Source organism: Pteronotus mesoamericanus, unplaced genomic scaffold, assembly GCF_021234165.1.
Source record: "Pteronotus mesoamericanus isolate MK-2021 breed Mesoamerican mustached bat unplaced genomic scaffold, CSHL_Meso_final contig_78, whole genome shotgun sequence".
Lineage (NCBI taxonomy): Eukaryota > Metazoa > Chordata > Mammalia > Chiroptera > Mormoopidae > Pteronotus > Pteronotus mesoamericanus.
This window is the reverse complement of record NW_026555258.1, coordinates 4,627,667-4,654,091: the sequence shown is the minus strand read 5'-3', so window position 1 is coordinate 4,654,091 and position 26,425 is coordinate 4,627,667. Positions and strand designations below refer to the sequence as shown.

The 26,425-nt window shown below is 60.3% G+C and overlaps 1 protein-coding gene across 1 annotated transcript in view; it reads left to right on the top strand.

The window, feature by feature from the left end:
* NCS1 (neuronal calcium sensor 1) overlaps positions 1–26,425 on the top strand; it is a 42,974-nt gene that overhangs the window by 5,829 nt on the left and 10,720 nt on the right. The window contains exons 2-6 of the mRNA XM_054584226.1: positions 16,607–16,631; positions 22,504–22,642; positions 23,842–23,920; positions 25,457–25,545; positions 25,886–25,963. Of these exons, the coding sequence (XP_054440201.1) occupies positions 16,607–16,631; positions 22,504–22,642; positions 23,842–23,920; positions 25,457–25,545; positions 25,886–25,963 (410 nt within the window). The remainder of the gene's footprint in view (positions 1–16,606; positions 16,632–22,503; positions 22,643–23,841; positions 23,921–25,456; positions 25,546–25,885; positions 25,964–26,425) is intronic.

Sequence of the window (26,425 nt, the reverse complement as noted above, 5' to 3'; positions counted from 1 at the left end):
CAGGCATCTTTGCACCTATCTCATCTTACAGATATATTCCCCTTTAACAGAGTTAAAGGCTGGGAATACCTTAAAATGCTTTTGATTGAAACATTGTTAAATTGCTCTCCAGAAAGTATGTTCCCATTTATATTTTCAGCAAAAGTGGACCAGATGCCCATTTCCCTGCATCCTTGCCAGCACTGAGTATTGGTGTTTTTCCTCATCACTGCCAACTTTGCAGGGAAGGAGAAAGTAGCTCACTGTTTTCAGTGTTCATTTCCTTGATTACTGCTACAAAGAATCCTAGAATCTTTGAGCTGGAGGAGACTCGGGGTCATGTAGTCCAATGCCCTTGTTTTACAAATGGGCAGATGGAATACCAGAGAGGTGAAATCTCTCGCCCAAGTCACATGGCAAATACGGGGCAGGAACCTAGGACTGTGCCTCTTCTCAGGGTGCCCCCCACTGTGCTGTTGGGGTCCAGGTGGGGATGTCTCGCTTTCTTCATTGAAGTTCCTTCTGGTGTGGTTCATCGTGTCCTAAATATCTCTTGCTGTCAGATAAAACAACAACAAAAACCCCAGATTGTCCCCTTTGCTATCATTCTAAGATGCCACACTTTGCATATCCAGGGTGCGGTCTCTTTACCAGGGCAGAGACATGTGAGTTCCCAGGTAACTTGAAATCGGGTCAGATTCCCCGCTGGGGCAGGACGGCAGTGCCGAGGGCTGGAAGGCCAGCCTGTTGCTTCCTGGCTGTGTGACTCTGGCGAGGCCCCTCCCCGCCCCCAGGCTCTGGGCGCCTGGTGCGTGAGATGGGGACAGACAAGGACGGTGCTTTTCCCGCAGGTGGACGCCGGGACCGGCATGCAGTCAGCGCTCGGCCAACGCTCCTGCAGAGAGGGGGCTGCTTGGCCTCCGGAGTCAGGAGCCCGTGGCCCCTGGTCCTGGGTGGTCGCAGGGCGACCTGTCACAGGTCCTTGGCTGCTTTGGCCGTGAGTGGCAGCTGAGCGCAGCCCCTGTGGCTGGCCTGGCTGGTGGATGGCCGCACTGGCCCACGTCGGCCCCGGCTCACGTGGTCGGGGAGGAGGCCCACTCTGGAGCGCTGGGTTCTGGGATCCGGCGTGGGTGTGGGCGTGGAGGGCTTGAGAGACACCTGTCTGGGCTTCACTCCCAGAACAAGCGTGGCCTGGGTCATGGCTTTAGAGTCACCGGTGCCCCCAGGACTCAGTTTCCCTTTCCGTACAATGCTCAGGTTGCCAGATGGTAAGACTTGTATGGGGAAGGTGCACCAGGCCCCCGGACGGCGTGTGCTTCGGCCTTGGCGTTGGCGACCAGGCTCTGGGGCCGTCTCCACCATGGGGACAGTGCTCAGTGTCTTTGTGCGTCGCATTTCTCATCCGTGAGCTGGGGCAGACAGAGCCTCGTAACGGGGCTGCCGTGTGTGAGCGAGGACTAGTAGAGGCTCCAAGTCGGGTGGCTCATGCCGAGTGCTCCCCTTCGCTCATCCGTGGTGATGGGGAATCTGTCATCCTCACGGCCTGAGTACCAGAGGCTGTCACCATGGTGAGAGTCTGCTGTGAACCTCGCTCGTGTGACCCAGCCTCCGCTGGGCGCTCACGTGTGTTTATCCCCTGCTGTGTTCATCCCAGGAGCCCTGTGTGGTTCCCATTTTACAGATGGGGACACTGAGGCTCAGAGGGGACCAGAGCTGGCCATCTGGGGAGTGGCGTAGCTGGAGTTTGACCCTGAGTGGTGGTGAGGGGTCCCCTGTGGGGGAGGGTGCTGAGAAGCCACTGTGGAGGTGTGCGGGTGAGTGTGAGCAAGTGTGGGTGCCTGGTGTGGGCGGGCAGGTGGGGTGGGGGCTGCGAGTCATGTGTGAGCCCCGGTTCCCGTGGGCATGCGCCGCGTGTGAGGGATGGGGTCGTGGCGTGTGTCAGGAGTGGGTGAGCTGGCATGTCTGTGCCCGCACCTGCGCACTGTGTGTGTAGCTCTGTGTGAATGTAGACATGCATGGAGGGGGGCGGGGCGCTTGGGTGGGAGGCACAGACAGGCCACGAGCCTGGGTCTAAAGCTGATTGCGCAGCCAGCTCCCTGTTCCGGGACCAGACAACGTGGCCTCCATGTCTGCCCTGGGCACAGCGATCCTCGGGCAGTAATGACGGTGGGTCCTCGGTGCCAGGAGTGCTGAGTGCGGGTCTCTCCCTCTGTGACCTTACCACAACCCTGGGAGGAGGGACGAGGTGCCCATTTCACAGATGAAGAAAAGGGGGCCCAAGCAGGTTCAGGGACATGCCCAAGGCCTCCCAGCTGGGGGCCAAGGTGGGGCTCAGGCTCAGATTTTCACCTGGACATTAGCCACGCTCTCCCTACCACATGTCCACCTCCCAGGATCTCTGTGAGCCTTGGAACCTTAGAGCTGCTGCATAGGGTGGTGAGCGCCCCGTCACGGGAGGCATTCAAGCAGCTGCTAGAACAGCAGACTTTGGATTCCTAGCACCCTGGATTCCTGGCAGGATGTGAAATTGGACAGTAGGTGGGATCCTTCTAGCTGTGAACACACAGCCCTACAGGTGCCAAATGCTCTGGTTGCTGGAGGGGTTTCAGCGCAGCCTCGACTAGGCTTCCTCTGGGGAGGAGGCGCAGCTGAGGCCTGTGGGAAGGCGGCAGAAGTGTGGCGGGAGGCAGGGGCGTGCAGGGGGCGGCTGCCTGGTACTCGGGCCTCTGCCCCATCCTGGCAGAGCCTTGGGTGCTGACCCCACCAAGTCCTCCCAGCCCTTGAACTTGAAAGCCTGCGCCCCCTCAGAAAGGGCCGGCACCCTCCCCGCTCCCGGGGAGCCTGCTGGCTGGGTCTAGGAGGCAGAGGGCGGTCGAGGCCGAGGCCGAGGCCGTGGAGAGCCGAGCCCCTGGTTGTCCCGGCCCGTCCTGCCCTGCCCTTCTCACACCTGGCAAGGCCCAGCTGCCTCCGGGGTGTCAGTGTCCTCACAGGTACATTGTGGGGCTCAGGCGCACGGTGCCAGATGGGACCTCGGGACATGGAGGTCTGGCAGCAGCAGGCTGGGCAACTGTAACTCCCTGAGGGTTGGGATACACCTGGGGTGGGTTTGGATTATTATGCGGTGCCCAGGGAGCCTCACACGGAGCAGGGGGAGGCTGGGAACACCCCTCGCTGGAAGGCTGTGGGCTTTCCAGAGGGCTCAACCAGGTGCTGCTCTGCTTTGCTCCTTGGCTGACCGGGACGGGAGCCCACCCGTGGGTGCCCCTGACCTGCAATCTGATGGGCAGGGGAGTCTCCAGGGAGTCAGAGCCTGGGGTCCGGGCTCTAGCTGACGTGCTGTGGCCTCCGGCGGCCCTTCTCTGGGTCTCCATCCCCCCTCTGCCCCACGCTCTGTGAGATGGGCCGTCTGCTTTTCTCAGCCCCGGGGAACCCTGATGGTGCCATCGGCGGGGAGGTGCCCCCTGCCCAGTGCGTCCGGCGTGGGGGTGCCCAGGAAGGGATGCAGGGCCCGGCCAGCTGTGGCATTCCTGCCTCACAAGGTGGCCTCAGGAAGCTGGCGGGGCGTCCAGGCCACCAGCTTGGATTCCCTGGCAGGGGAGGAGGAGGAGGGCCAGAGGAATGTGGTTTTGAGGAATGTTTAACCCAGGGCAGAAATAGCTTTCCGCTCTTATTTCAGGCTTTAGTTTTCAGCTAGAAACGGGCTCCAAGTCTCGCTCTCCCCCTGGCCTCCTCTGGCTTCCCCGCTGCTCTGGCCTTTTGGGGACAGAAAGTGGCCTCCTTTTTTTTTTTTTTTTAAACTCAGGAGCTGCTACGGGAGCCAGAGAGGCCCAGGATTTGGAGGCTGACCAAGCTGGGTCCAAACCCACCCCTCTCCACGCCCCAGCCCCGCGGCTGCTCGCTGCCGCCTCTGAACCTCTGGGGCATCGCGGCAGCTGTCAGGCAGGCTGCATAGTGTCAGCTCCTGCGAGGGACCCCCGGGCCTGCGCGTGAGCCCCTGCTGCTGTCCTCCACTCTGGGACCTTGGCCTTGCCCTTGCCCTTGAGCCTCCTTGCTTTGTCTGTAAAATGGGCAGACGATCATCCCGCCTCCCAGGATTGGGGTGAAATGAGTGAAAGAACCGGCCAAAGGCCCTGGCGTGTCCCAGGCTCTGGAATCCCAACCCTGAGTCCCGGTGGCCTCCCACCTCCACGGGGAAACGCCGCCTGTGGGCTGGCTGCCAGGGTGAGCGAGGGTCCATGCCCTGGGCGCCCCTTCCACTTGCCGTTCCCCACCGGGGGCAGGGCCACCCTCACCCACACTCGGCTTGTGCCAGCGCCCACCGGGCCCTTCCACGGGAGGTGACAATGACCACCCCTATCTGGTGGTGGGGACGGGTTTAACTCTCCCCCTTCCCATCCGCCTTGAGCCCCGTGAGGACCGGGCCGCATCTTGTCACGTGGTTCACTGCTGTATCCCAGGTCCTGGAATAGAGCCGGGCGCACTTCGTTGGAACAAACGAAAAATCGAATACATAAACGAATAAGCTAACAAAGGAACGAACTTTCTTCTCATCCATCTTGGGTCCTTGCTTTCCGTTTGCCTCCCTCCCACGCCTGCCTCCTGGGCTGGGGGAGGGAATGTTGGCTGTGTCCAGAGCCCCCGAGGAAGTCAGGTGCTGGGAGGCTGGCTCACAGAAGGACTGGCAGAGCAAGGGTCCCAGGCCCCTGTCACCTTCTGGGGCTGGGGAGACGAGGAGGGGTCCCGGCTGCCCAGCCAGCATGGCCCCTCCTCCCGGGCCCCTCCTGTTCCTGCCTCTTTGTAGGAACCAAAAGATTCCTGTTCAAAGGCGGGAGATGCGGCTATTTTTGGCACTGTGGGGGAAAAAGCGAAAGCCTCCCTTCTGTTCAAAAATACATGGTGCACCAGCCGGGCAGACGAGGAGCTCGACGGGACTCAAAGCCCGCGCTGGCTGGGCTCCTGCTCCGGTCCCTGCCCGCGGACCTGCCTGTTCTGCGTGGCTCGGTCGCCCACATGGCCACGTTGGGCAGTTATTGTTCCCAGCCCGCCTGTGATGAGGCCCTTGCTGGGCCTGAGCAGAACAGGATATTAATTAAAACTGTGAGCAGCCGTCAGTCACAGTGAGGGACAGGAGCGAGCCTGCGGCCCGCCCCCTGCCCCCTGCGCAGGCAGCTGGGGGCGGCGCAGAGAAATGTTCTGGGTGCAGCTCGCAGGAGGAGGACCAGCCCGGGCCCTCTGGCCACCCCGCACCCCCCTCCCCGATTCAGGAAGCGTGTGTGGAGCACCTGTCTCGTGCCCAGCCCGGCAGGCGCCAGGACGCAGGGCAGATGGGACGGGCGGATTTGCGGTCCTCTGGCATCCACAGTGTGGCGGGGGGCCAGGCGTCAGGCCAGGACGGACGCCCTGACAGCGGGCATCGCACGGCGCTGTGCGAGTCTGCCTGGTCTGGGTGCGGCTGAGAGCACCTGAGTCTGGGGCATATTGTCCCCGTGGTCCCTGAGCCCAGTGCAAGGCCTGGCCCACCGAGAGTGCTTGGTGACTGCTGGGTGGAGGAAGGGTGAAAAATTCAGCTTGCTCCTTCTAACCACCCTGTAAGGAAGGGGTTGTCACTGCCCCGCCCTCATTTGACAGGCGAGGAAACTGGGCTCAGAGAGGTGAATTCAAGTTTCCCAAGGTCACACAGGGGCTAAAGGATGACTCCGTTCAGAAAAAGCCCCTTCCTGTTGAGCTGGGGCGTCAGCGCCTCCCACAGCGTCGGGCCTGCGCAGCCGTTAGGGAAATGTTCGTGGAATTGGGCTGAACCGAATCCATGTCTGAGGGGTTCTCTGCCGGGAGACCTGAACAGGTCCCTTACGCCAGCCCTCCCCCAGCATCCCAAAGGAAGCAGAAGGTGTGGTTTACCTCCTCCAGGACCCGCTGTGCAGCGAAGATGGCTTGAAGCGGGGAGCAGAGCTTGGAGCCTTACCTTGTGTGTATGTTTGCATGAGAGAGAGAGAGAGAAGAGAGAGAGAGAGAGAGGCCATAAGGGCAAAGGCATTTATTAACCAGGAATAACTAAGTTCCAGGAAATAAAAGTAGCCATGCGTACTTGCCACTCACCCACTAAAACAAGCCCAGCACGTGCCTTCTGCAAGAACAGAAACACACGGAGCAGCTACTGTGTGTCAGGTGCTGTTATGTGGCTGTGATTGAGGCAGACACAGGGCCGGCCCCATGGAGCTCCCAGCCAGCAGAGGACGGATAAAATGGGACAAAGACGAGGACAAAGCCACTCACGTTGCTTCCCTGAGGTCGCTGTGATTAACACTTTCAGCCAGTTCCTTCCGGTCTTTTTCTGTCTGTGTAGCTATGGCGGGTTTCATCCTCCTCAGTTTTCTGACAAGGAAATCGGGGCTCAAGAGGTTAAGTGAGCCACCACACAGCTGGAACTCTGGGGAATCTGTGTGCCTTGGCGTGGGTCATTTGGCCAAAACCTGTCATTAATAGATCAGCAGATATTGAGGACCTTTGCTCTCCATCCCCAGTGGACCTTTGTTGGGCAGTCAGAGAAACCAGAGATTTGATGCCTCTTTGAGGGAACCCTCCCAGTCTGGGAGTTGGACAGGACGTCCATATAAAAGGTCAGCTCCCAGTGTGCACTTGTGTGATGGTTCAGACGCCTCACTTCTTCAACAATGGAATGACAGAGACACTCTGGCTCTGGTCCCAGCTCTGCCTTGGGTTGGTTGCTTCACCTCCAGGAGCCTCAGTTTCCTCATCTGTACAATCAAAGGCCTTGCCTCACTGCCCCATGCAGCGCCGAACGGGATGAGTGGGTGGAGTGCTCAGCCCAGGATGGGCAGGCAGTGAGTAAGCGACATTTCTTTCACCTTGCCGTTCCCAGGAGCCACAAGACAAAGTGCGTTGTCCTGCACTTCCCTTGAGAATTTTTTGGGGGAAAGTGTTTAACTTATATAGCAATTAAAAATCATTGTAATGAAGATTAGAGTATCAAAGCCAATCTGCTTGGAACATGAAAATTTCCCATAGAAGCATAGTTGCATTTTTAGAGCAATCTACAAATTGTCTATTGGTCTCTAACCTAACCCAGTGTGGTAACACCTACATTAACTAAATATTTGCTAATTTGAAGAACTGTAATAAATACTTTACATAAAAAAAAAATCAATGTCTTTTGTAACTTTATTTTTAGCGTAAAACAAACACCTATAAACGATGGAGCGGAATGCAAACTTTGTGGGGATGTTGGAGCTAGAACACCAGGTTTGGAACTGAACCTTGCTTTTGGTGGTGGCCTGGGACCCCGCCCCCACTTCCGGGGGCACCAGCCCTCTGCCCCAGGGGCTCTGTGGAGGGCATCTGTGGGGAACCTGCGGTCTCCGCGCGCGTGGCTCTGCTCCAGAGTGAAGCACTTCGACCTACCTGTGAGGTAGGTGGAGCGCACCTTCCTACTCAGATCGTCCGAAGGGCAAACCGAGGCCCGAGTGGGAAATGCTCCAAGACTCAGGCCACACTCGGTACACCTGAAAGTGAGAAGGGCCGCAGCTCCAGGAGAAAGGTGGGGCTGGCGGCCGGCTCTGTGGGGAGGTGCTGCCAAGGGCGCTGGGTGGACAGGGCGGCTGCTCCCTGCTGGGCTGTGCGCCCCAAGCCTCATGGACCCGTGTTTGCCGTGACCCTGGGAGGTCAGCGGTGGCCCCCTTTCTGGGGATGACTGCTGCCAGGCGGAAGCCTTCCTGAGCCCGGGCTTGGGACCCAGGTGGCCCTGGGCACCCCCCTCGCCACCGCCACCGTGGGCCACATGACCTCGGGCAAGTGCCTTTGCCCCTCTGTGAAGCCTCCTTTCCCCCCTCAGCGGTGTGGGCCGGGGTGGGCGGGGGTCTGCCTCTCAAGGCCGCGGTGCTGCACGAGAGCTCAGCCGTGGGGCGGTCCGGGGCAGGGGGTCCTGGGGAACTTGCATTGGGATTTGAGCGGCTCCGAGCTACGTCCCGTACCTGCATTTCTCTGTGTGTCTGAGCTGCTGTCCCTGCCAGCCGCATCTCCTGCTGCCCCAACGCGTTATTCTGATACTTTCGGTGCCCTCATGATGGCCCATGTCTCCATGTCGAGCACCTGTCACAGGCTGCGCCGCTGCTTTTGACCTGCGTCCTCCTGTTGACGGCTATCCCATGATGGAGGAGGAAACCGGGGCTCAGAGAGGGGAGAATGTTGTCCAGGTCACACAGCGTGCACCATGGTCCACGGCGGGGAGCGGGCCTGGCTTCTGAGACTACACGCAGCTCAGCCGGGCCTGAGCTCAGGGTGGCAAGGAGCAGGCCCCAGGGGCTGGGAGACTCAGCTGGCCCAGCCTGGGCCCCAGCTGTGACCCCCGTGCTCTGTGAGGCTCTGTGCAGCTCTGTGCATGGAGGGCTTGTTGCTGGGCCAGCAGCCACACAGCATCTCCCGGGTGGCATGTGGTTGGCCTGTGGATGGCAGTCTGAGGTCCTCAGGTCCCGCCTGCAGGGAGCGGGCAGTATGTGCGAAGCAGGCAGGGCCTGCCCTGCTTTCCTGCCAGTCCGGGGGCGAACGGTCTGTTGGGCTGGGCTGCTGCCCCCCACCCCATGGTGGGGAGAATGGGCCTGGAGCCAGGAGGGAGTAGCTCAGCCCTGAGTGCCCGGGAGTTCTAGGCCGTTCTAGGCAGGTGGCCAGGCCTCCTTCTGCTGAAGCTCAGGCTGGCCCTGGGGCCCTGCTACCCTGCAGCTGGGCATTTATGGAAAGCAGGAGTGGGGCAGGGGGAGGGCTGCCAGTCTCCCTCCCCGCCCTGGCAGAGGCGTCGAATACTAATCACAGCTGCGGCGACCTTGGTCCTAAGGCCTGTGCACGTGTGTGCGTTACGTCTGATCTTGGCAGCTCTGCGGGAGGGCTCCGTGTCACCCCTGAGCCTGAGGCCCCGTCCAAGGTCAGCCAGTGCTAGTGCATCTGGGAGCTGCCTGGGTTGTTTGCCTCAGCGCACGCACGCCCTCCTGTGTCCACAGCGCCCCTCGTGGGTGTCCACGGGCGGCTCCCTGGGCACAGGGACTGTGGGGCTCCTGGTCCTTGACTTGCCGCCTGCAGGATGGTATTGGGGTGCGGGGGCTGGGGCGTCTGGAGACCGTGGGAAGCGGCGTGGCCAGTGTGGGAAGCCGGAACCCCGGCCTGCCGGCCCCGGCCCCGGCCCCAGTGTGCGGTCTGGCCTCCAGGGCTGGGATGCGGGCTCTGCCACAGCTGGGGGAGGTGGGGTGATCTGAGGCAGGGGAGCTTGTGGCACCTGGAGGCTTGGACAGCTCCTGGGTGTGGCAGGACCAGGCAAGTGGGAGCCCCCCCCCCACAGACGCTTGATTCTCTTTCTTATCGTCCCCCCTCCTCCTGTGTGCGGCCCCTCCCAGTGAGCACAGCCAGGTCCTGTCTACTGTGAGTGGGGGGACGCGCCACTTCCTCTTTCACAGAGAAACTGAGGCCAGGGCAGGGGAAGCGACAGGTGACGCAGCAAGGGAATGGCAGACCTGGGGATCCAGGACCCATGAGACCACCATGCTGTGCCCCCTCGGTGGGGGGGCAACTGTCTCTGGGAGGGAGGGAGGAAGGGCAGGCAGTGTGGGGCGGGAGGGTGCGTCCTCGCCCGCCACAGGTCCCCCACCTCCTTAGAGACTTGTTAAGAGGACAAGGACATGAACTGAACCAGGGATGTTGGTGCTGCTGGTCGGGGGACAGATGGGAGGCTGGGGCGTGGTCGCTGTCGGGGACTGCGGGGCCCTGGGCAGAGGGGTGTCTCCGTGTTTTCCCGGCAGCCAGGCCGGTGGGACTGTCGGGTGGGGCGGGAAGAGGGGTGTTCACGGGATGGGGACCCAGGAGGGGAGGTCTGATCTGGGGAGGGCATCCCTTTGGGCCCCGTGGAGTGGGGGAAGCCTGGGCCATCTGACAGGGGCGTAGGCAGGGGCCGAGCTGGCAGGGGGCCCAGCTGGAGAGGAACCCTGGGGCGGTGGGTGCCAGGGGGCCCTGCAGCGCCCCGCGAGCACATAGAGAGACTTGGGGACCAGTATTGGGGGCTGAGCAAAGAAGCCCGAGGCTTGGGGAGGAGCTGTCCAAGGGGCGCAGCCCTTCTGGAAGGGGGACGGTCAGTGGTCAAAGCGTCCAGACTAAGGGAGTTAGCGACAAGGGGTTGTCGGTGGCCAGGAACAAATGACCATTACCTTCTCTTGTTGTCTTAATCGAATTCGAGTCCCCCTTGCTAACCTGTAGCTGTGATGGGGGTTTGGGGGGCATGTGACGACACTCGACGCTCCGTATAGCCTTTGTCCCTAGAGATGGAAATAGGGCCTGGGTGGCTGAAGAGGCCAGAAAGTGCTTGGAGTCTGCCCTGTGTCCCCCCCCGCCCCCCAGCGCTGCTACCGGCCCCTTTGGGGAGGCTGCCGGCCTCGCTCCCTGTTCCCACTGTGTTTGCGCTGAGCTTCAGTCGGGAGAGAGGTATTTTGCTTTAGGGAAATCAAAGTCAGACTTAACATTTATTCTGGGCTCCAGGGAGCGGCTTGCCTGTTCGTTCCTGATAGACAAGAGCTGCGTGGAAGGAGGAGGAGTCGGGGTCGGCCTCAGAAGCAGCTCCGGGGTGGGCACGGGGACGCGGGCTGGCCGCAGGCAGGGGCTGCGCCTCCCGCTCTGCACCCCGGGTTCCCCAGGTCCGTGGCGGGGCGGGGTGGCGTGGGTGTCCGGCCCCTCGCTCCTTCGGGCTCTGTGCCGCTCCGAGCTGGGAATGGTCTCTGCCTCTCCAGGAACCCACCCTGGGGCTCTGCTAGGGAGGGGTTTCGTGCCCCATCCTTCAGATGAGGACTCTGAGGCTCTGAGGCGTTAAGTAACTTGTTTGGAGTAACCCAGCCTATAAACAGCCAGGACAGGATGCCCAGCCACGTGGAGCAAGGCCGGCCCCCTTGCGGATGGCCGACACCTGGCTGGAATCCTGACTTCCTAAGGAGCTTGGCCCCCTGGCCCGGAGGCAGGAGTGGGCTAGAGGAAGGCAGCTCGTTTTTTATTATTATTTTAATTATTTTTATTGAAAATTTGTAAAAATTATTTTTCAAAGAAACTTGGTGCCCTCTTAAAGCTGGCTTTCTTTTTCTTTTTTAAAAAATTTATTTATTGATTTGAGAGAGAAAGAGAGAAAGAGAGAGAGAGAGAGAGAGAAACACTGATTTGTTGTTTCACTTATGTATGCGTTCCTTGGTTGATTCTTGTACGTGCCCTGACTGGGGATACAGCCCACAGCCTTGGTGTATCAGGATGATGCTCTAACCAACTGAGCTCCCCAGCCAGGGCAAAGCAGCTTATTTTTTAAATCGGCCAGATTTACGAGTAAGATTTACTCTCACTGTGATTGTGAGAGTAGTTGTGTTGCAAGAAACAGGTTTTAGGATGTGTTCCAAACCTGACCAAGTAGCTTGGTGACCACGGGGGTGTCAGCCGGGGTTTATCCCCGCCTCCGCGTGCAGGACACTGGCCGGGCTCCGAGGGTGATGCTAGGACGTGCCAGGAGGAGTGACTTGGCCTCTGGGGGCTTAGCGTCCAGCTGGGAAGATCGGGGGGAGTGCTTCTAATGAGGAGCTACTGGGTGCCAGGTGTTGTGCCTAGCACTCTATGTGCCCCGTCCTCCTGTAATACGGAGGTGGCCTGTCCCATTTTCAGGTGAGAAGCCAGGCCTCGGAGATGAGGGTCTCACGGTCAGCCCTGGCCGGGAGCGCTGGCTGGGCGGTCCCCGGAGCCCTTTCTGTGGGCCACTGTATTTTACCGCTGTCCCCTCCCCGTCTTGGCCTGGGTAGCGCCCTGTCTGACGCTCTGCTGTGGAGCCTGTGGGAAGACAGACTCCTTATAAGGCGCCGATTCCCAGATGTGAGGGGGCTTCAGAGGGGCCTGGCTCGGGCGAGGACGGTTCCCTGGAAAAGGGACGTCCCGGCTGGCATTAGAAGGCTGTGCAGGGGCAGTGGAAACAGTGGGTGCAAAGGCCTGGAGGCGGGGCCGGTGGGAGGAGCTGGAAGGGGTCATGGGGTTAGGCGTGGGCGGGGGACGTGGGTGGGGGACCTGGGGTGGGTGACCGTCCCTCCTGCCCAGCCCTCAGCTCTGACTTCTGCGCCCTGAGTGGGGCCCCACCCAGGGTAAAGGCTGCCTGTTAACGTTGGATGGCGGCCCCAGGGTGGGGCGGGGTGGGGGTGAGGCCCAGCGGGGGAGCCTGAGCCTCCGAATGTCACTCTGGTTACCTGCACAGAGTGTAGAGGCAGAGGGACCCCAAAATTGTCCCCTGGGTCCCTCCTTCCTCAGTGCCTGTGGTGGTCGGAGCGGCTCAGGGGACAGGACCCCGGCCCTTCTGGCCCGGGGGGATGGGGATGCACAGGGGGTGGGCTGATGAGAACGCACGTTTCCTCCCAGCTTTTTGTTTTGAAAAATCAAGAGAAACATTGAAATAATAGTGCAGCGAGCACCTGTGTGTCCTTCAACAACAGACAGTCCCCAGCTTCAGATGGTGTGACTTCTGAGTTTTCACCAACGGCGGGGAAGCGATGCCCATTCAGTAGAGGCTGGACTTCACGGTTGGAATTTTGCTCTTTTGCTGGGCTGGCGCTACTCGAGGCGAGGGTCTCCGGTGATGCTGGGCCGCGCGCACGCGGCGGCTCCGGTCAGCCACGTGGCCGCGAGGGCGAACGGCCGGCACCCCACCGCGTAGCGTTATACGCATTTTCAACTTGGAATATCTTCAGCTTACAATGGGCTTATTGGGATGCAACCCCACCCCAATCAGGGAGCATCTGCGGACTTTCCAGCTGTCAACAAATTTTCCACACATTTGCTTCCTCTTTCTAAATATTCGCTTGTGTATTTCTGCACCTGTCACAAGAAACAGCAGGCGTCCTGACCCGCCCCCCCTCAATACTTCAGGGCACATCTCCAAGGAAATAGGACATTTTCTCACACCACTTGCCTGGTGTTCTCACTCCTGAGAAAATCAACCGTGAGTCCTGTCAGGATGCCTAACGGCCCCCTCATTGTGTGGTGCACTAACCGCCCCCCCGCCACAACACTGTCCCAGCAAGATCCCTGCAGCTGGTTTAATTCCAGATCCCGGGCCCAGTCCAGACCTTGCAAGCTGCTTTCGGTGCCGTGGCTCTTTAGCCTCTTTCTGGAACAGTCCCCTGCCTTGTTTTACCTTTCAGGGCGCTGACTTACTGAAGTGTCCTGGCCACCTATCTGTAGAAGAGCCTGGATTTGGGCGATTGCATCCTCGTGAATAGGCTCAGGTTGAATCTTTTTGGCAGGAGCACTCCGTGGATAACATCCTTCCGCCGCGTCACACGGGGGGTGGGGGGGGGGCACACATCCGGGCGATTTATGATGCGGAGGCCAGGTTTGATCAAAGACAGGCTTCTTTTAATAGTTTGTCTTTATTGTGTTTGGAAAAGATACGACTAGCACATGTCACTGGTAATTTTACAGATGTTATTGCTTAGACTGAAGCTAGATCAGGCAGGTGAGTGAAAAGAAACATCTGAGTGAATGATCGGACAGGAGGGCAGGGAAGGGTCCAGAAGGTGTAGTGGGAATGGCTAGAAACCCAACTGGGTGGTGAGAACGCAGGTCTCCACGTGGGGCCGAGCCGGGTGGAGGTCCTGCAGCGCCTCCTTCTGGCCGTGGCCTTGGGTCCTTCCCCCGGCGGCCGCCCTGCTCACTTCCTTCCTCGCCTAAAGAAACAATGAGGGAGGCTGTTCAACTCCAGGTTGGGATGGGAGCAGGCAAGTGGGAGGCTGGGATCTGGACGCAGGCCCGTCTGACTCTGGTGGAGGCGGGGCGGGTGGCCAGGCCCTTGGGTGCTGCCCGCTGCCTGCCCCCTGCCCCCTCCCGAGACTCTCCCAGACTCCAGGCAGGGAAGCTGGGGAGGGCAGCAGGCCTTGGCTTGGTGCCGGGACACCAGACAGACTCATCTGTTTCCCAAAGGTTAATTAGCTGCTTACAGCCTCAGGTGGGGCTTGTATCCCTCAGCCCAGGTCACGTCCCCTGGAGGTTGGCCGTCTGCCATTCGCCCTGTGTTCTGTACTGGGGACTGGTCTAATGCGGGAGGGGTAGCCAACCATACTCCCTCCCCCGCTTGCCTCCCACGGCTCCTGCTTCCCCGGGGCACTGGGGAGGCTGGAGGCTGGCAGGCCCCGGGGGCAGGCTGCTGGGGGCTGTTTGGGAGTCAGGGAAGGGTGAGCACTGTGGGCTGGGAGATTCCTGGACGCCTTCTCTGGCCCTGTGTGGCCCCGCCACCCAAGCTCTGGTCACCCAGCTCCTGCTGTTTATGTCACATGATACCAAGGTCACACAAGGTCCCGGAAATCACTGAATGACTCAAGATGGGGGGAGGGTGGGACCTTAATTGGCAATCCCTGCTGGGCCCTGGAGGCACAGTCCTGGCCCTGCCATTTCCTGGCAGGTGACCTGGGGCGACTGTAGGCGAATTAGCTGACCCATCTGAACCTCAGCATCCTTATCGGGGAAACAGGATCGTACCCACCGACGGGATTTTTGTGCAGGTGAAGAGCACCGAGTACTTGACTCTTCACAGTAAGCGGGCTCGACGGATCAGGAAACTGAGGCTCAGAGAGGGCGAGGGGACGAACTTTGCCTGGGGCACACAGCTCGTGAGCTGTGGAGCGGGATCTGAGCCCGGGTGGTCCGGTCCGGCTCTGTAGTCCACGTCCCTGAGCTCCTGGCTGTGCTGCGAAGGGTGGTCTTGGTCTCCAGGTTCGGTCTTTGAGCCCCAGCCCCTCAGCCCCTGCTGCCCGTCACTGCCAGGTGCAGGTGGCAGGTCCAGGGCAGCCCAACCCTGTTAGACCAGGGATGCCCTCCCTCTGTGCCGCATGCCGGACCCCCTTCCCAGCCCCTACCCTCTGTCCAAACCGTCTTGGAAAATTGCACATTTTTACCCCAGGCCTGGCCGCTTCTGGGAGCCCACATCTCCCATCGGTGCCTGGCTCTCCTTTTGTCAGCCGCCTACTGGTGGGCAGGTCTCCCCCCCGCCCCCTCCCCGTCTGACCGGGCTTGAGGGAGGGGGGTGCTGATGCGGAGCGGCCTGGCAGAGGCTTCCAGGCCGAGGGTCAGGCGGCTGAGTTCAGACCCTCTCCGTACCACTTCATGTGCTGACCCCTTTGTGCCTCAGTTTCCCCATTTGGAGCCAGGACAGAGTAATGCCGTCATCCCTCAGAGCAGCTGTCAGGGCCGCTGAGCCAAAGTTCGGAGGCCCCGGGCGCCCAGGCACAGATCTGGCTCGCGGTGGGCGCTTGGTCCTTGGCACCTGTTAAAAGCTGGCTTTTAGCCGTTTTTGAAAAGCGGCCTCAAGTCTGATCAGGCACAGACAGTGCAGGGACACCCCCTGAAGCCTCTTTCTCCCTCCCCAGAGCTTCTTTACTCACCGGACCGTCACCTAACACCTACCTTTCCACCCATTTGTTTGTCGTGCATTTATTCATTCACTCACACACTCATTCATTTGTTCATTTATACGTTCATTCATGTACTCACACATTCATTCATTTGTTCATGTGTTCTTTTGTTCATTTATACATTCGTCCATGTGTTCACTCCTTCATGCATTCATTCCTTCATGCATTCATTTGTCCACTCATTTGCTCATGCATTCATTCATTTGTTCATTCATTCACCAGTGGGTTCATTCATTCATTCATACACTCGTTCCTCAAGCCTGTGTGGAGCAGGCGCAGGTGCCAGGCTGGGTGCTGGGTTTCAGGAGCTCTCACACCTGTTTTAATTGAATTCTCGGGACAGCGTCTGTGGCAGGTACTGTCACTCTTATTCCCACTTTCCAAACGAGGAAACTGAGGCACAGGAGCCGGAGGTGCTCTCCTGAGGTTACCCTTGCAGAAAGTGAGCGTGGCCTGGGAAGGGGTTTAGAGAGGACATTGGCTTTGTTCCATCTTGAACCAATTCAGTAATTAAAAAACAAAACAAAACATTTCTGTTCGTTTCGTGGTTCGGTTAAGAATGACTCTTTGGGCCTGGCTGGAGGTCTAGCCATTTTATTTGGCTCCTTCCAGCTTCTGGTTCACGTCTCCGTTCTCCCCCTGCTTGTGAGAGAACTCAGGACTGGCTCCTGCGAGGGGCGGAGGGACAGGCCGAGGCAGGGGATGCTGGGCGCTGCGGGGCCCGGGGAGGGGGGGCTCGGCCTTTCGCCGGCCCCCCATGTGCAGGCGGGACCACCAGGTGCCTGGGAAGCCAGCCCCTTGTCTGACTGTGCCGTGCCCGGGGCTGAGAGATGGGAAGAGTGTATGCTAACTGTTCACCCAGGAGGGCAGGAGGGGGCCTGGAGAAGCCAGCGCTGCTCGTGGGAGGCTGTTCTGGGCGCCCTGCTGGCAGCACAGTGGGTGTTGGGAGGGGGCGGGCCAGCGCTGTCCCCTGCTCGGGTGTCCCGACACTGAGCTCCTGACTGGGACTGCTCAGAGCCACTGGTGCCCGGACACAGGCGGGCGGGCGGGCCGGCCACAGGGTGGGGTGGGAGCACAGGGAGCGGGCGCCCGGTGTCTGCCCATCCCCTGGGACACCTCCCTGAGCTGAAAGGCTACTTTTCTGTTTTCTCTTGCAGTTACGGAGAAGGAAGTCCAGCAGTGGTGAGTAGATGCTCTTCCCCCGGTGCGGTGTGGGTCGGGGGTGGGGGCTTTGGGCTGGTGGTTCAGAAGCCCTGCTGCCCAGGGCAGGGGCACGGGGAGTGGCCTCTGAGCACGGCCCACCCACAAACCAGTCCAGGCAGCCTCTGTTCCCGAGGACGGGCTGACAGAGATTGAAATAAGCTGGGGGGGGGGGGGGGGGGGGGTTGATACCTCCTTGTCTTGTGTGACATCTGTAAGGATCACCAGGCCCTGAAGGTTGTTAATTCAGGCCCTGCTCACCAAAGAGGGGTGGGGTTTGGACCAGAAACAAGGATATAGGGTTCCCAGGCCCGGCTTTGTCACTACATCGTCCTGTGGCCTTAAGAAGTCCCTTCCCCTTTCTGGGCTTCGGCTGTCCCTCCATAATGCGATCGATTAGACTGGGTCAAGGATGGCAAGTAGACTCCCTCTCGGATGCCAGCTCTAATCAGTCCTCCGCGGCTGCCTGGGTGTTACTGAGGCTGTGTGTCCTGGTGCAGATGCAAAGCGTAGCCGTGAGGGATTGAGTCTGTAATGGATTAGTGATGCCTGCCCGGGCGGGGCGAGGAGACGGCGCGCTGTCTGTCACTGTGGGGTGAGGAGCAGCCAGGGTGAACCGAGCTGGGGGCATGGTGAGGGGAGCGAGGAGGTGAGCTCGCTGCACGTGCAGACCTTCGAGCAAAGTTTGCTGGTTCAGGGATGAGCTCCAGAGCCCTGGCTGTGCCCTTCCCATGCGAGGGACCGTGGATGACCTGAATCTGGAGCCTCAGTTTCCCTACGCGTATGACAGGAATGAGGACGCGTTGGGGAGTCACTTCCTACCCAGGTCACAACACAGTGCCCGAGACATGACAGCCATCGCCAACGGTCTTCCGTCCACCATTCAGGTGGGGAACCGAGGCCTGGAGACGTGTCCTCACTCGTTGCGTCCTCACGGCCACCTGCCCCCTCAAGGCACTTCATAGGCGAGGCCTCTGAGTCCCCAGAGATACAGGACCCACCTGAGCTCCTGCATTCTGCCCTGCTCACACCTGGGCCTCCCCCCGGACAGGCAGGAGGCAAAGTGGCCAGGTGGGCTCCAGAGTCAGGGTGCCAGGCGTGATCCCTAGCGTCCCACATCCTGGCTGAGTGGCCGCGGACAGGCTACTGAACTTCTCAGTGCCTCAGTTTCCCCATCTGGAAAGCGAAGGTAACAATAGTCAAACTGTAGTGGAATATCGTGAAGAATAAATGAGTTGATTTATAGAATATGTTCAGAACTGAGCCTGGTAATCATCTCTTCGTTGGTGTTGTTGAAACAGCAGCAATAATAATACTGGTAGCAGCAGCAGCACAACCCGCGGAGCAGCCCTGAGATTGGGGGCCCCCTCCTCATGATGCGGATGGGGAAGCTGAGGCCCGGAGGCTCAGCGGCGGGCGCAGGCTCAGCGTGTTTGGGGACCGGCTGGGAGGGCAAGGGGGTGGGCCTGTGGGGGGCCGTCGTTAGGGCTCCCAAAATAACACTGGGACCTAGGCCTTGTGACACCCTGTCCTGCTGCAGGGAAACTCTCTCTAAAGAGCTTATTAAAAAGTGATCTTTAATTTGCCAGAAAGTTCCATGGACATCACATAAGTGTCCCTGGGCTCATTTTGGTGGTGTCTTCAAGGCTAGGAGGGAGCTGAACCAAAGCATTCCTCTGGCCCTTCTGGGTCAGCCCACCGCCCACCTCACTGTTTATTCTAGAAAGGCCGCATCCCAGGGGGGTCTTTGGACCAGGGACGGTTGAACCATGGAGCTCATGCCGCCACCCTCCTTGCCTGGGCCCGCGCAGACGTGGGTAACGGATCGCAGAGTACAGCGCTCTGGATCGGTCTGCTGCCGCGCTCGGGACAGCCGCTGCAGTTGCTGCTGGCCTCCAGAATGGGCCCTCTTGTTACCCTTCCGTTGGCCTGCCTCACAGGTTCTCCGGGACTGTCTCACGAGCCCTTTGGATCAGAGGCCAGATCCGTGCAGCCCACTGTCCCCTCGTCCTTTGCACAGGAGGCAAATGGAACGGCCCCTGCCTCCCGATTGCTGGCCCATTTTCAGGGGACCCTTTCTCGCGAGGCTCCAGCCAGTGCCCCTTTGCACACTCAGTGGGTCTCAAGGCCCCTGTAGCTGGGGAATGCGCGATGCCTGCCCTCTCTTGGGAAAACTCAGGGTTCCTGAGCCCCGCCTATCAGAGCGGCAAAGAGTTTAGGACCAAAGTCTCTGGGGTTGGGTCTGGGGAAACAGGAGGGAGGGCCATGCCGTGGACAGAATTCTCCTGTCTCACCCACAAAGTTTCCAGGTAGGTCCAGCCAGGGAAGTGGCTTTCATTTCATTCTGTGGTTTTTCTTTCTTTTTTTTTTCTCTCTCTCTCTTGCTTAAAGTCTATTTGCGGCTTCCACGGCACTTACAGGAAAGCCCAACCCCTGGCCTGGCTCTCACGGCTCCCTAGTTCCGTGCTTGCTCCCTCTGCCCCCTCCCTGGACAGCAGCCACAGGGGTGTCCTTGTCCCTGCTGAGCTCATTGCAACCAGGGAGCCTCCTGCCTGGCTGTTCCCTCTGCTGCTCCCTCTGTCCCCGGGCCTTGGCATCTCCACTCCCCTGTACCCTGCTCGGGGAGGTCCGCACTGGCCCCCGGGGCCCCGTGTCCCCACCATGAGTCAGGGCTGTCTTGTTTTGTGCCGCCTTTTAGTAGCTGCTAAAAGGAGAGGAACCGAGCCCAGGCTCTTCGGTGATTCCATGATTTGTCCCCGGGCCACGCAGGAAGCAGAAGCAGAGCTGGGACTAGAACTCGGGCTCAGGGCTGGTCAGGGCCCAGGTGCCCCGGGAGCGCCCAGGCCCGGTCACAGCAGCGTGCCACCTGGGCCAGCACCCGCTGGGCGGTCGCCTCTTGCCAGGCCTCACGCTGGGCGCCACGCAGCCTGCTCTCAGCAGCCCCAGCTCGGGGCTGCTGGTGTGGCTGTCTGTGTCCGGCAGGGGAAGGAGGCTGCAGGCTTGGAGAAGGGGGGCTGGTGTTGGGTCCGAGACCAGCTTGGGCCACCTCCTGAGTTCCAGAAAGGCCGAGCCTTTGGGGGACCAAGGCCCCCAGCAGCGCCGGGGCTTCCCTGGGGTCCTCAGAGAAAAAGACACGGAGCAGGAACTAGAACTGTGCGTCATGGCGAGTGCTCACTCACTCATCCATTCATTCACTGCCGTTCATTTGTTCATTCATTCGTTCACTCAGTCATTCGTTTGCCAGTTCGTTTGTTCAGTAAATCTTTGCTGAGCACCTACCATGGGCCAGGCCAGTGCTGGGCGCTGGGGCCGCTGGGACGGAGGGACACGAGACAGGACAGGATCAGGGGCACAGGCCCCGCGCCCCCTGGGTGCCGGGCAGAGGAGCAGGATTCCTGGCGGCACCAGGTCTGAGGGAGAGCGGGAGGGGCCGGCGGGGGGAGGGAGGAGGCCCGGGCCTGTCAGAACCGGAGGCCCGGCCCGGCTGGGGGCGAAATTTCTGGGCATGAGCTTCATTACGAGGCAGCAGCTCTCTCGGGCGCCCACAGTTGGGGGTGTGCCTGGTGCGGGGTGGCCTGACTTGGCCAGCGGATGGGGGATGGGCTGCACCTCAGATTGGACCTCCAGGGTGTGGGAAGCTGGCCTCGGAGCTGTGATGACTGGCGGGGCGCGTTGGGGCTCGCGTCTGGGACAGCTCAGACCACCCGCCTCTCTGTTCCAGCGTGGCAGGGTATCCCCCGCCTTCTGATGACGAGCAGCGGGGTTGTGCCATGTCGGGGCAGCAGGCGCTTCACCCCTGTGCTGGCGCCCGGATGGTGCGGCCCGGCTCCCAGAGCGGCAGGCGAGTGGGAACCCGGGAGGCAGGAGCCTTGGGTCTGAGCCCTGTTTCTGCTGCTGACATGCTCTGTGGCTTTGGGCCAGGCTGTCCCCCTCTCTGGGCCCCCACTTCCCCATCAATCCATGGAGGGGTCTCTAACCGTCTGCAGGGAGCTCTCTGTTCTGGCCGGGGACCCTGGGGCTCAGGAAGAAGGTGCAGCCCATTTGGGCTCTTGCTTTCTCTGGTTGGCAGTTTGTCTGTTCACTCATTCATCCATTCCATTTGTTTATCTCACTGGACACTTACTAAGTCTCCATTATGTGCCAGACCCCAACCCAGGCGTTGGGGCACCACTGCATCTGAGAGCGTGCGTCCAGGTCGGGGCACAGCCTGGAGGCATGGTCCGTACCCTGCCGGGGCACACGGGCAGTGTGGGAGTGGAGGAGCCACGTGGGCTCTGGGCGGCCTGGGGTGACTTGCTGGGGAAGGGACATCTAAGCTGGGACACAGCGGGGAAGTGGATGAGCCCAATGAAGAGGAGGAAGACGCGTTCTGCAGGCAGGACGGCCCACAGGCACAAGGGTCTGGCGGCTGGCCATCGCACGGCAGGTTCTAGAAAGTGCGGCTGGGTGTGGGATGTGGGAGCGGTTGGCTTGTGTGACCAGCGCCCACCCCAGGCCCCTCAGTTGTTCTCCAACAGGTAGGGAAACTGACTTCTCCACATCTCCCTCCATCTGTGGACCCAGTTATGGTGCCACCAGCAACTTCCAGCACAATCCTCCCAGAACCCCTTCCTGGCACGGGAGAGGGGAGAGAGAAACCTCCGTACGGGTCTTGGTGACAGCAGAGAAGGGTGGGACAGGTGTGAAGGTCTTCAGCGATCTGGTGTCTCTGAGCATCTGGCTCTTCACCTTTGACCCCCACTCAGCTCCAGCCTGGGCTGCAGGACTGATGTCTGCCCTCTCGGAGCCTCCGTTTCCCCATCCTCACAAGGGGCCCCATGGTAGCGCCTGGCTCTCAGCCGTGGGTCGTTCTTCCCGGAGACGGAGGCTTGCCAGGCTGCCAGCCCAGAGCTGCCCGAGCAGTAATGGCCACAGCCGCCGACAGCCGCTCCCTGCCTCTGGCTTCCCTTTGCGCTGGGGATCCTCCTCAGAGGACTGTGCGTCCCTTAAGTGCGGAACGCAAACAATCCTGCCGTTGACTGTCCTTTGTGCCAAGTGTGCCACAGGCACCATCCTGGTTCCGGCAGAAGGGGTGTGAGAACTGGCCCTCTTTATGGATGAGGAGACCGAGGCTCAGAGGGGTGAGGATGCTGGCCCGAGGTCGGCAGCTTGCAGATGGCAGAGCTGGGATTTGGGCTGCCAAGCCATGCTTCCGTCTGCCAGGTGTCTGGAGCGTTCTGTGCTCAGCACTGGGAACACACGGTGGACAAGTCGCCTGGAACAAGCCACGTTCCCTCCACGCTCACACTGCTGCTCCTGCGTCAGTTACATGGTTCTCGGGAACAGAGGCTGGGGGTGGGGCGTGTACTGGGGTGCAGGCACGTGGTAGGACCAGCTGCCCGCTCCGTCTGGTGGCTCTGCCCACTGGCTCTACCAGTGTCTCCAGCCGCCCAGTTCTGTGGGGCCAGGAGGGGCTCAGTGGAGAAAGTGCAGGGTGGGGGGCGGAATAGTTTTGTGCAAGAGTGTGGCTTCGGGGACATTGTTGGGGTGAGTTAGCTTTTAGCCCCCTCTGTGGAGCACGGGCTGAGGGGCCACCTGCTCTGTGCACACTATCTGGGTTAATTTTCACATGACTCTTACTCCCTGTACAAATAAGGCTCAGAGAGGTACAGCCACCTGTCTTTGGTCGCACAGCTAGCGAGAGGCAGAGATGGGATGAGCCCAGGCCTGTGACGTCCGGGTCTGTGCCCAGGACCCCGTGTGTCACTGTCTCCTTGGACAGGGACCCACAGGCGTCGGGGTGCCAGGCAGGAGCTCCTGGCAGGTGGGTGAGGTGGGCATCTCTCACCCTTACCCGCCTGGTCTGCTGCCTCAGGTACAAAGGCTTCATCAAGGACTGCCCCAGCGGGCAGCTGGATGCGGCCGGCTTCCAGAAGATCTACAAGCAGTTCTTCCCGTTTGGAGACCCCACCAAATTCGCCACGTTTGTTTTCAACGTCTTTGACGAAAACAAGGTGAGCAGGGGCGGATGGGGACTGGCCGGCCGAGTCCCTCGCTCCCACGGCAGCCTGCCCCCTCCCGCGGACCCCACAGCGTCTGCGCACCCGCTGCTCCTGCTGATGTTCCCTGTGGGGGGAGGAGCACACAGGGGCACACACTCAGCCACGCGCGCACACACACAGACACACAGACACACAAACACACGCGCAGGTGCACTGCACCAACATGCACGCTCACAGATGCACATATGTGTCCCTCGATCTTGCCAGCACCAAATGCAGACGCCTCCAGGGACAGTAGTAACAGGATGTACGATGAGGACAGACATTTACTGAACATTCACCGTGTGCTGAGCCCTTTCTGTGGATTATTTTTAGTAGGACTTACAGCCTGTGGGGTACGGCCTTTTAATACCCCCGTTTTACAGATGAGAAAACTGAGGCCCTGAGAAGGAGACAGTATGGGGTCTGTTGGGCCTGGCGTCTCTCCCTGAGCATTCACGTTTCCAAGGCTGACCTGTGTTGCAGCGTGTCCCCTTGTGGCCACAGCCACGCCGGCCGTTGGCATGTCCACTTTTGAGGTGTCCACAGTCCTCTGGACTCTGTCCCTCGCCAGCATTTTTCTGGCTCCTGTGTGTTCACGGTGGATTCACTGTGGCTTGTTTCCACACTCCCTGCTCTTGGGCACGAGGGTTGCTTCTGCTCTGTCGTGCCCTGGCCTCCTCCCCAGGTGACTCCCAGCTGACAGTCACACTGTCTGGCCGTGGGGAAGGCTCTGCCCTCCCTGGGCCTCAGTTTCCTCATTTGTGAAACAAATAGGCAGAATGAAACTGTCCAGAGCCCTGTCCCGTTTGAGAGCCTCCGAGCCTGTGGTTCCAGGTTGGGGAAGGGGGCTTCCAGGCAGCTCTTGCCCAGAGACAGTGCGTGTGTTGGTGGCTCCCTGGCTTTCTCATGAGACGTGGCTTTGGGCTCTCCCTTTAGCGTCCCCTCTTCTCCCTGTCCCTCCTGCCCGACCTGTCCCATGTCTAATCCTACTCCTGGCCCCTCCCCCTTCCTGGTACTGTCCCTCATCCCTTCTCCCCACCTCCACCCCAATGTGGGTGTCTGTCTGCCACCGTATCTGGTCCCTGCTGCTGCCCGCCACCACCTGCCAAGGTCTGGCCTGACCAGGTGGCCCGGCTGACAGGGGCCACCCTGCCCCCCCCTCTTGCCAGGACGGGCGGATCGAGTTCTCTGAGTTCATCCAGGCACTGTCGGTGACCTCAAGGGGAACGCTGGATGAGAAGCTGCGGTGTAAGTCCGTCCCCGGGGCTCTTATTGGGCAGCTGCTGGGCGGTCCTAGGCCGGGGGGAGGCCGGAGAGCTGGGCCAGGCCATCTGTCCAGGGCTGAGAGAGTGGCCAGACGTTCTGCCTTTTCAGGTCAGAGGACGGTTCCCGCAGGTGGCCTGCGGCAGGAACATGGCTTACGTAGGCGGGATGGCAAGTGGGGCATGGGCCTAGGGGACCCCCGGGCAGGTGCAGACATGGGACTGCGGGCCGTGCCGCCTGGGGATAAAGACCCAGGTCCTGCGCTGGGCCCGCTGAGGAGGCCGCTGCTCTGAGGGTCCACCTGATTCATTCTCTGATTCACTCGTTCACCCAGCAGATCCCAACCAGGCAGGGCCCCAGGCCCGTGTGGGCGGGAGGCCAGGGGTCCCAGGGTCAGACAAGCAGGCACCTGCTCCCTCGGCTGGCAGTCTAGTGTGGGGACATGATTTTTTCTTAAGCCCCATAAAACCAAGACAGGAAGAGGGAGGTGAGAGCTGACCCGGCAGTGAGTCAGAGCTGAGCGGGCCTGGAGGGGGCGGGGAGAGGGTTCCGGGCCGCAAGGGCCTGTGCGGGGCCTTGCGGAGGAGGGAGAGAGAAGGGGACAGGGGGCAGAACACGCAGGCAGGCCCACGCTGGGACGGGGTGGCGGCGGGAGGGAAGCTGGGGACAAGATGAGAACAGCCGGGCCAGAGCTCACTGAGACCTGTGCCCTGTGCTGTGTCAACTGCCAGAACACCCCGCAGTTTCTTTCTCCTCTTCTTCCTCCTCCTCCTTCTCCTCCTTCTTCTCCTTCTCCTTCTCCTTTGAATAAAAGAGGATGTTATTCATGCGAAAGCTCCCCTGTTCTCTGGGCATATGGTTTTATTTTCTGAGGTGGCCCGAGGGACACCATGTGACTGGCTGGGAAGGGGCTGAGAAGCAGCAGAGGCTGGGGGGCGGGGGGAGCGGGCGGGGGGAGGGGCAGGGGGCAGTACCAGGACGCCCTGGGGCCAAATCCTCCCCCCTGCCAGCTCCAGCCTCAGGCCTCGAGCTCGCCAGTGCCCCCTCCTTTTTTTAATTTTTAATGTTTAAATTTTTATAATTATTTTTTAATCCTCCCCTGAGGACATGCCCACTGATTTTAGAGAAAGGGGAAAGGAGGGAGAGAAACATTAATGTGGGAGAAATAAGGATTGGTTGCCTTTCTTACATGACCAAGCAGGGACCAGACATGCAACCTAGGCATGTGTCCTGACCAGGAATCGAACCTGCAGCCGTTCGGTTTATGGAACGGTGCTCCAACCCACTGAGCCACACTGGCCAGGGTGCCCCCTCCTTTTTACTCTTAGTTTCTTTTCTTGTAGTCCTAGTTGAAAGGGTACGTGTGTGTGTCCCCGTCTGTCCCAATGTACACGTTCATTGGCCGAATGAGTAAGGAGCATGGGTCCCGGCTGCGTGTCGAGGTGCAGAGGGCAGAGGGTGGGTGGCAGACCTCCGCTGCCCTGGGCCCGGGGTGACTCCGCCCTGGCTGGTCGGTCGCAGGGGCCTTCAAGCTCTATGACTTGGACAACGACGGCTACATCACCAGGAACGAGATGCTGGATATTGTGGACGCCATTTACCAGATGGTGGTGAGAGGACTGGGTCCTGGGAGGGACCTGGGGCGGGGGAGCCGCTGTGTAACTCGGCTTGGCCTGGAGGGACCGCCCAGTGCGGCCGCTGTCCTGGGTGGGGCAAGAGCTGGCCAGGCGAGGGTTGCTGCCCGGGGTCACTATGCACATCCTGGGAGGAAGGTGGGGGCTGTGTGGGCGGGACGCCCCAGAGCCGAGTGGCAGAGATGACGGAGGTGCTGCGAGGCGGGGAGAGGCGGTCCTCGTCTGGAAGCGGCCCAGGTCTGGGGGGCAAATATCTGGCCCAGCCCCAAAGCCCAGCGTGCCCGGAGCCCAGCCCCCACCGCGCCTGTCCCCACAGGGGAACACCGTGGAGCTCCCGGAGGAGGAGAACACCCCCGAGAAGAGGGTGGACCGGATCTTCGCCATGATGGACAAGGTGAGCCCGTGGGGAGGCTGGGCCTGGCTGGGGATGGGGCCAGGACCTGGGTCCCAGCACACGGGGAGTCGGGACCTGTCCCCACAGCGGCTGCTGACCCCCTGTGGGCCTGGCTCAGGCAGGTGGCACGTCCTCTTGAGATGCTCACTGGTCTAATTGGCCACCAGCCCCATCAAACATGGCTTTCAAGTAAATTCACCCACCGCTTTTTCTTTTATCAACTGAGATTCATCACCACTTTTTTTAAAAAGATTTTATTTATTTATTTTCAGTGAGAGGGGAAGGGAGGGAGAGAAACATCGATATGCAAGAGAAACATCAGTTGGGTGTCTCTTACACGCCTTCAGCTGGGGACCTGGCCCACAACCCAGGCATGTGCCCTGACTGGGAATTGAACTGGTGACTTTTCAGTTCACAGGCCGGTGCTCAATCCACTGAGCAACACCAGCCGGGGCGATTCTT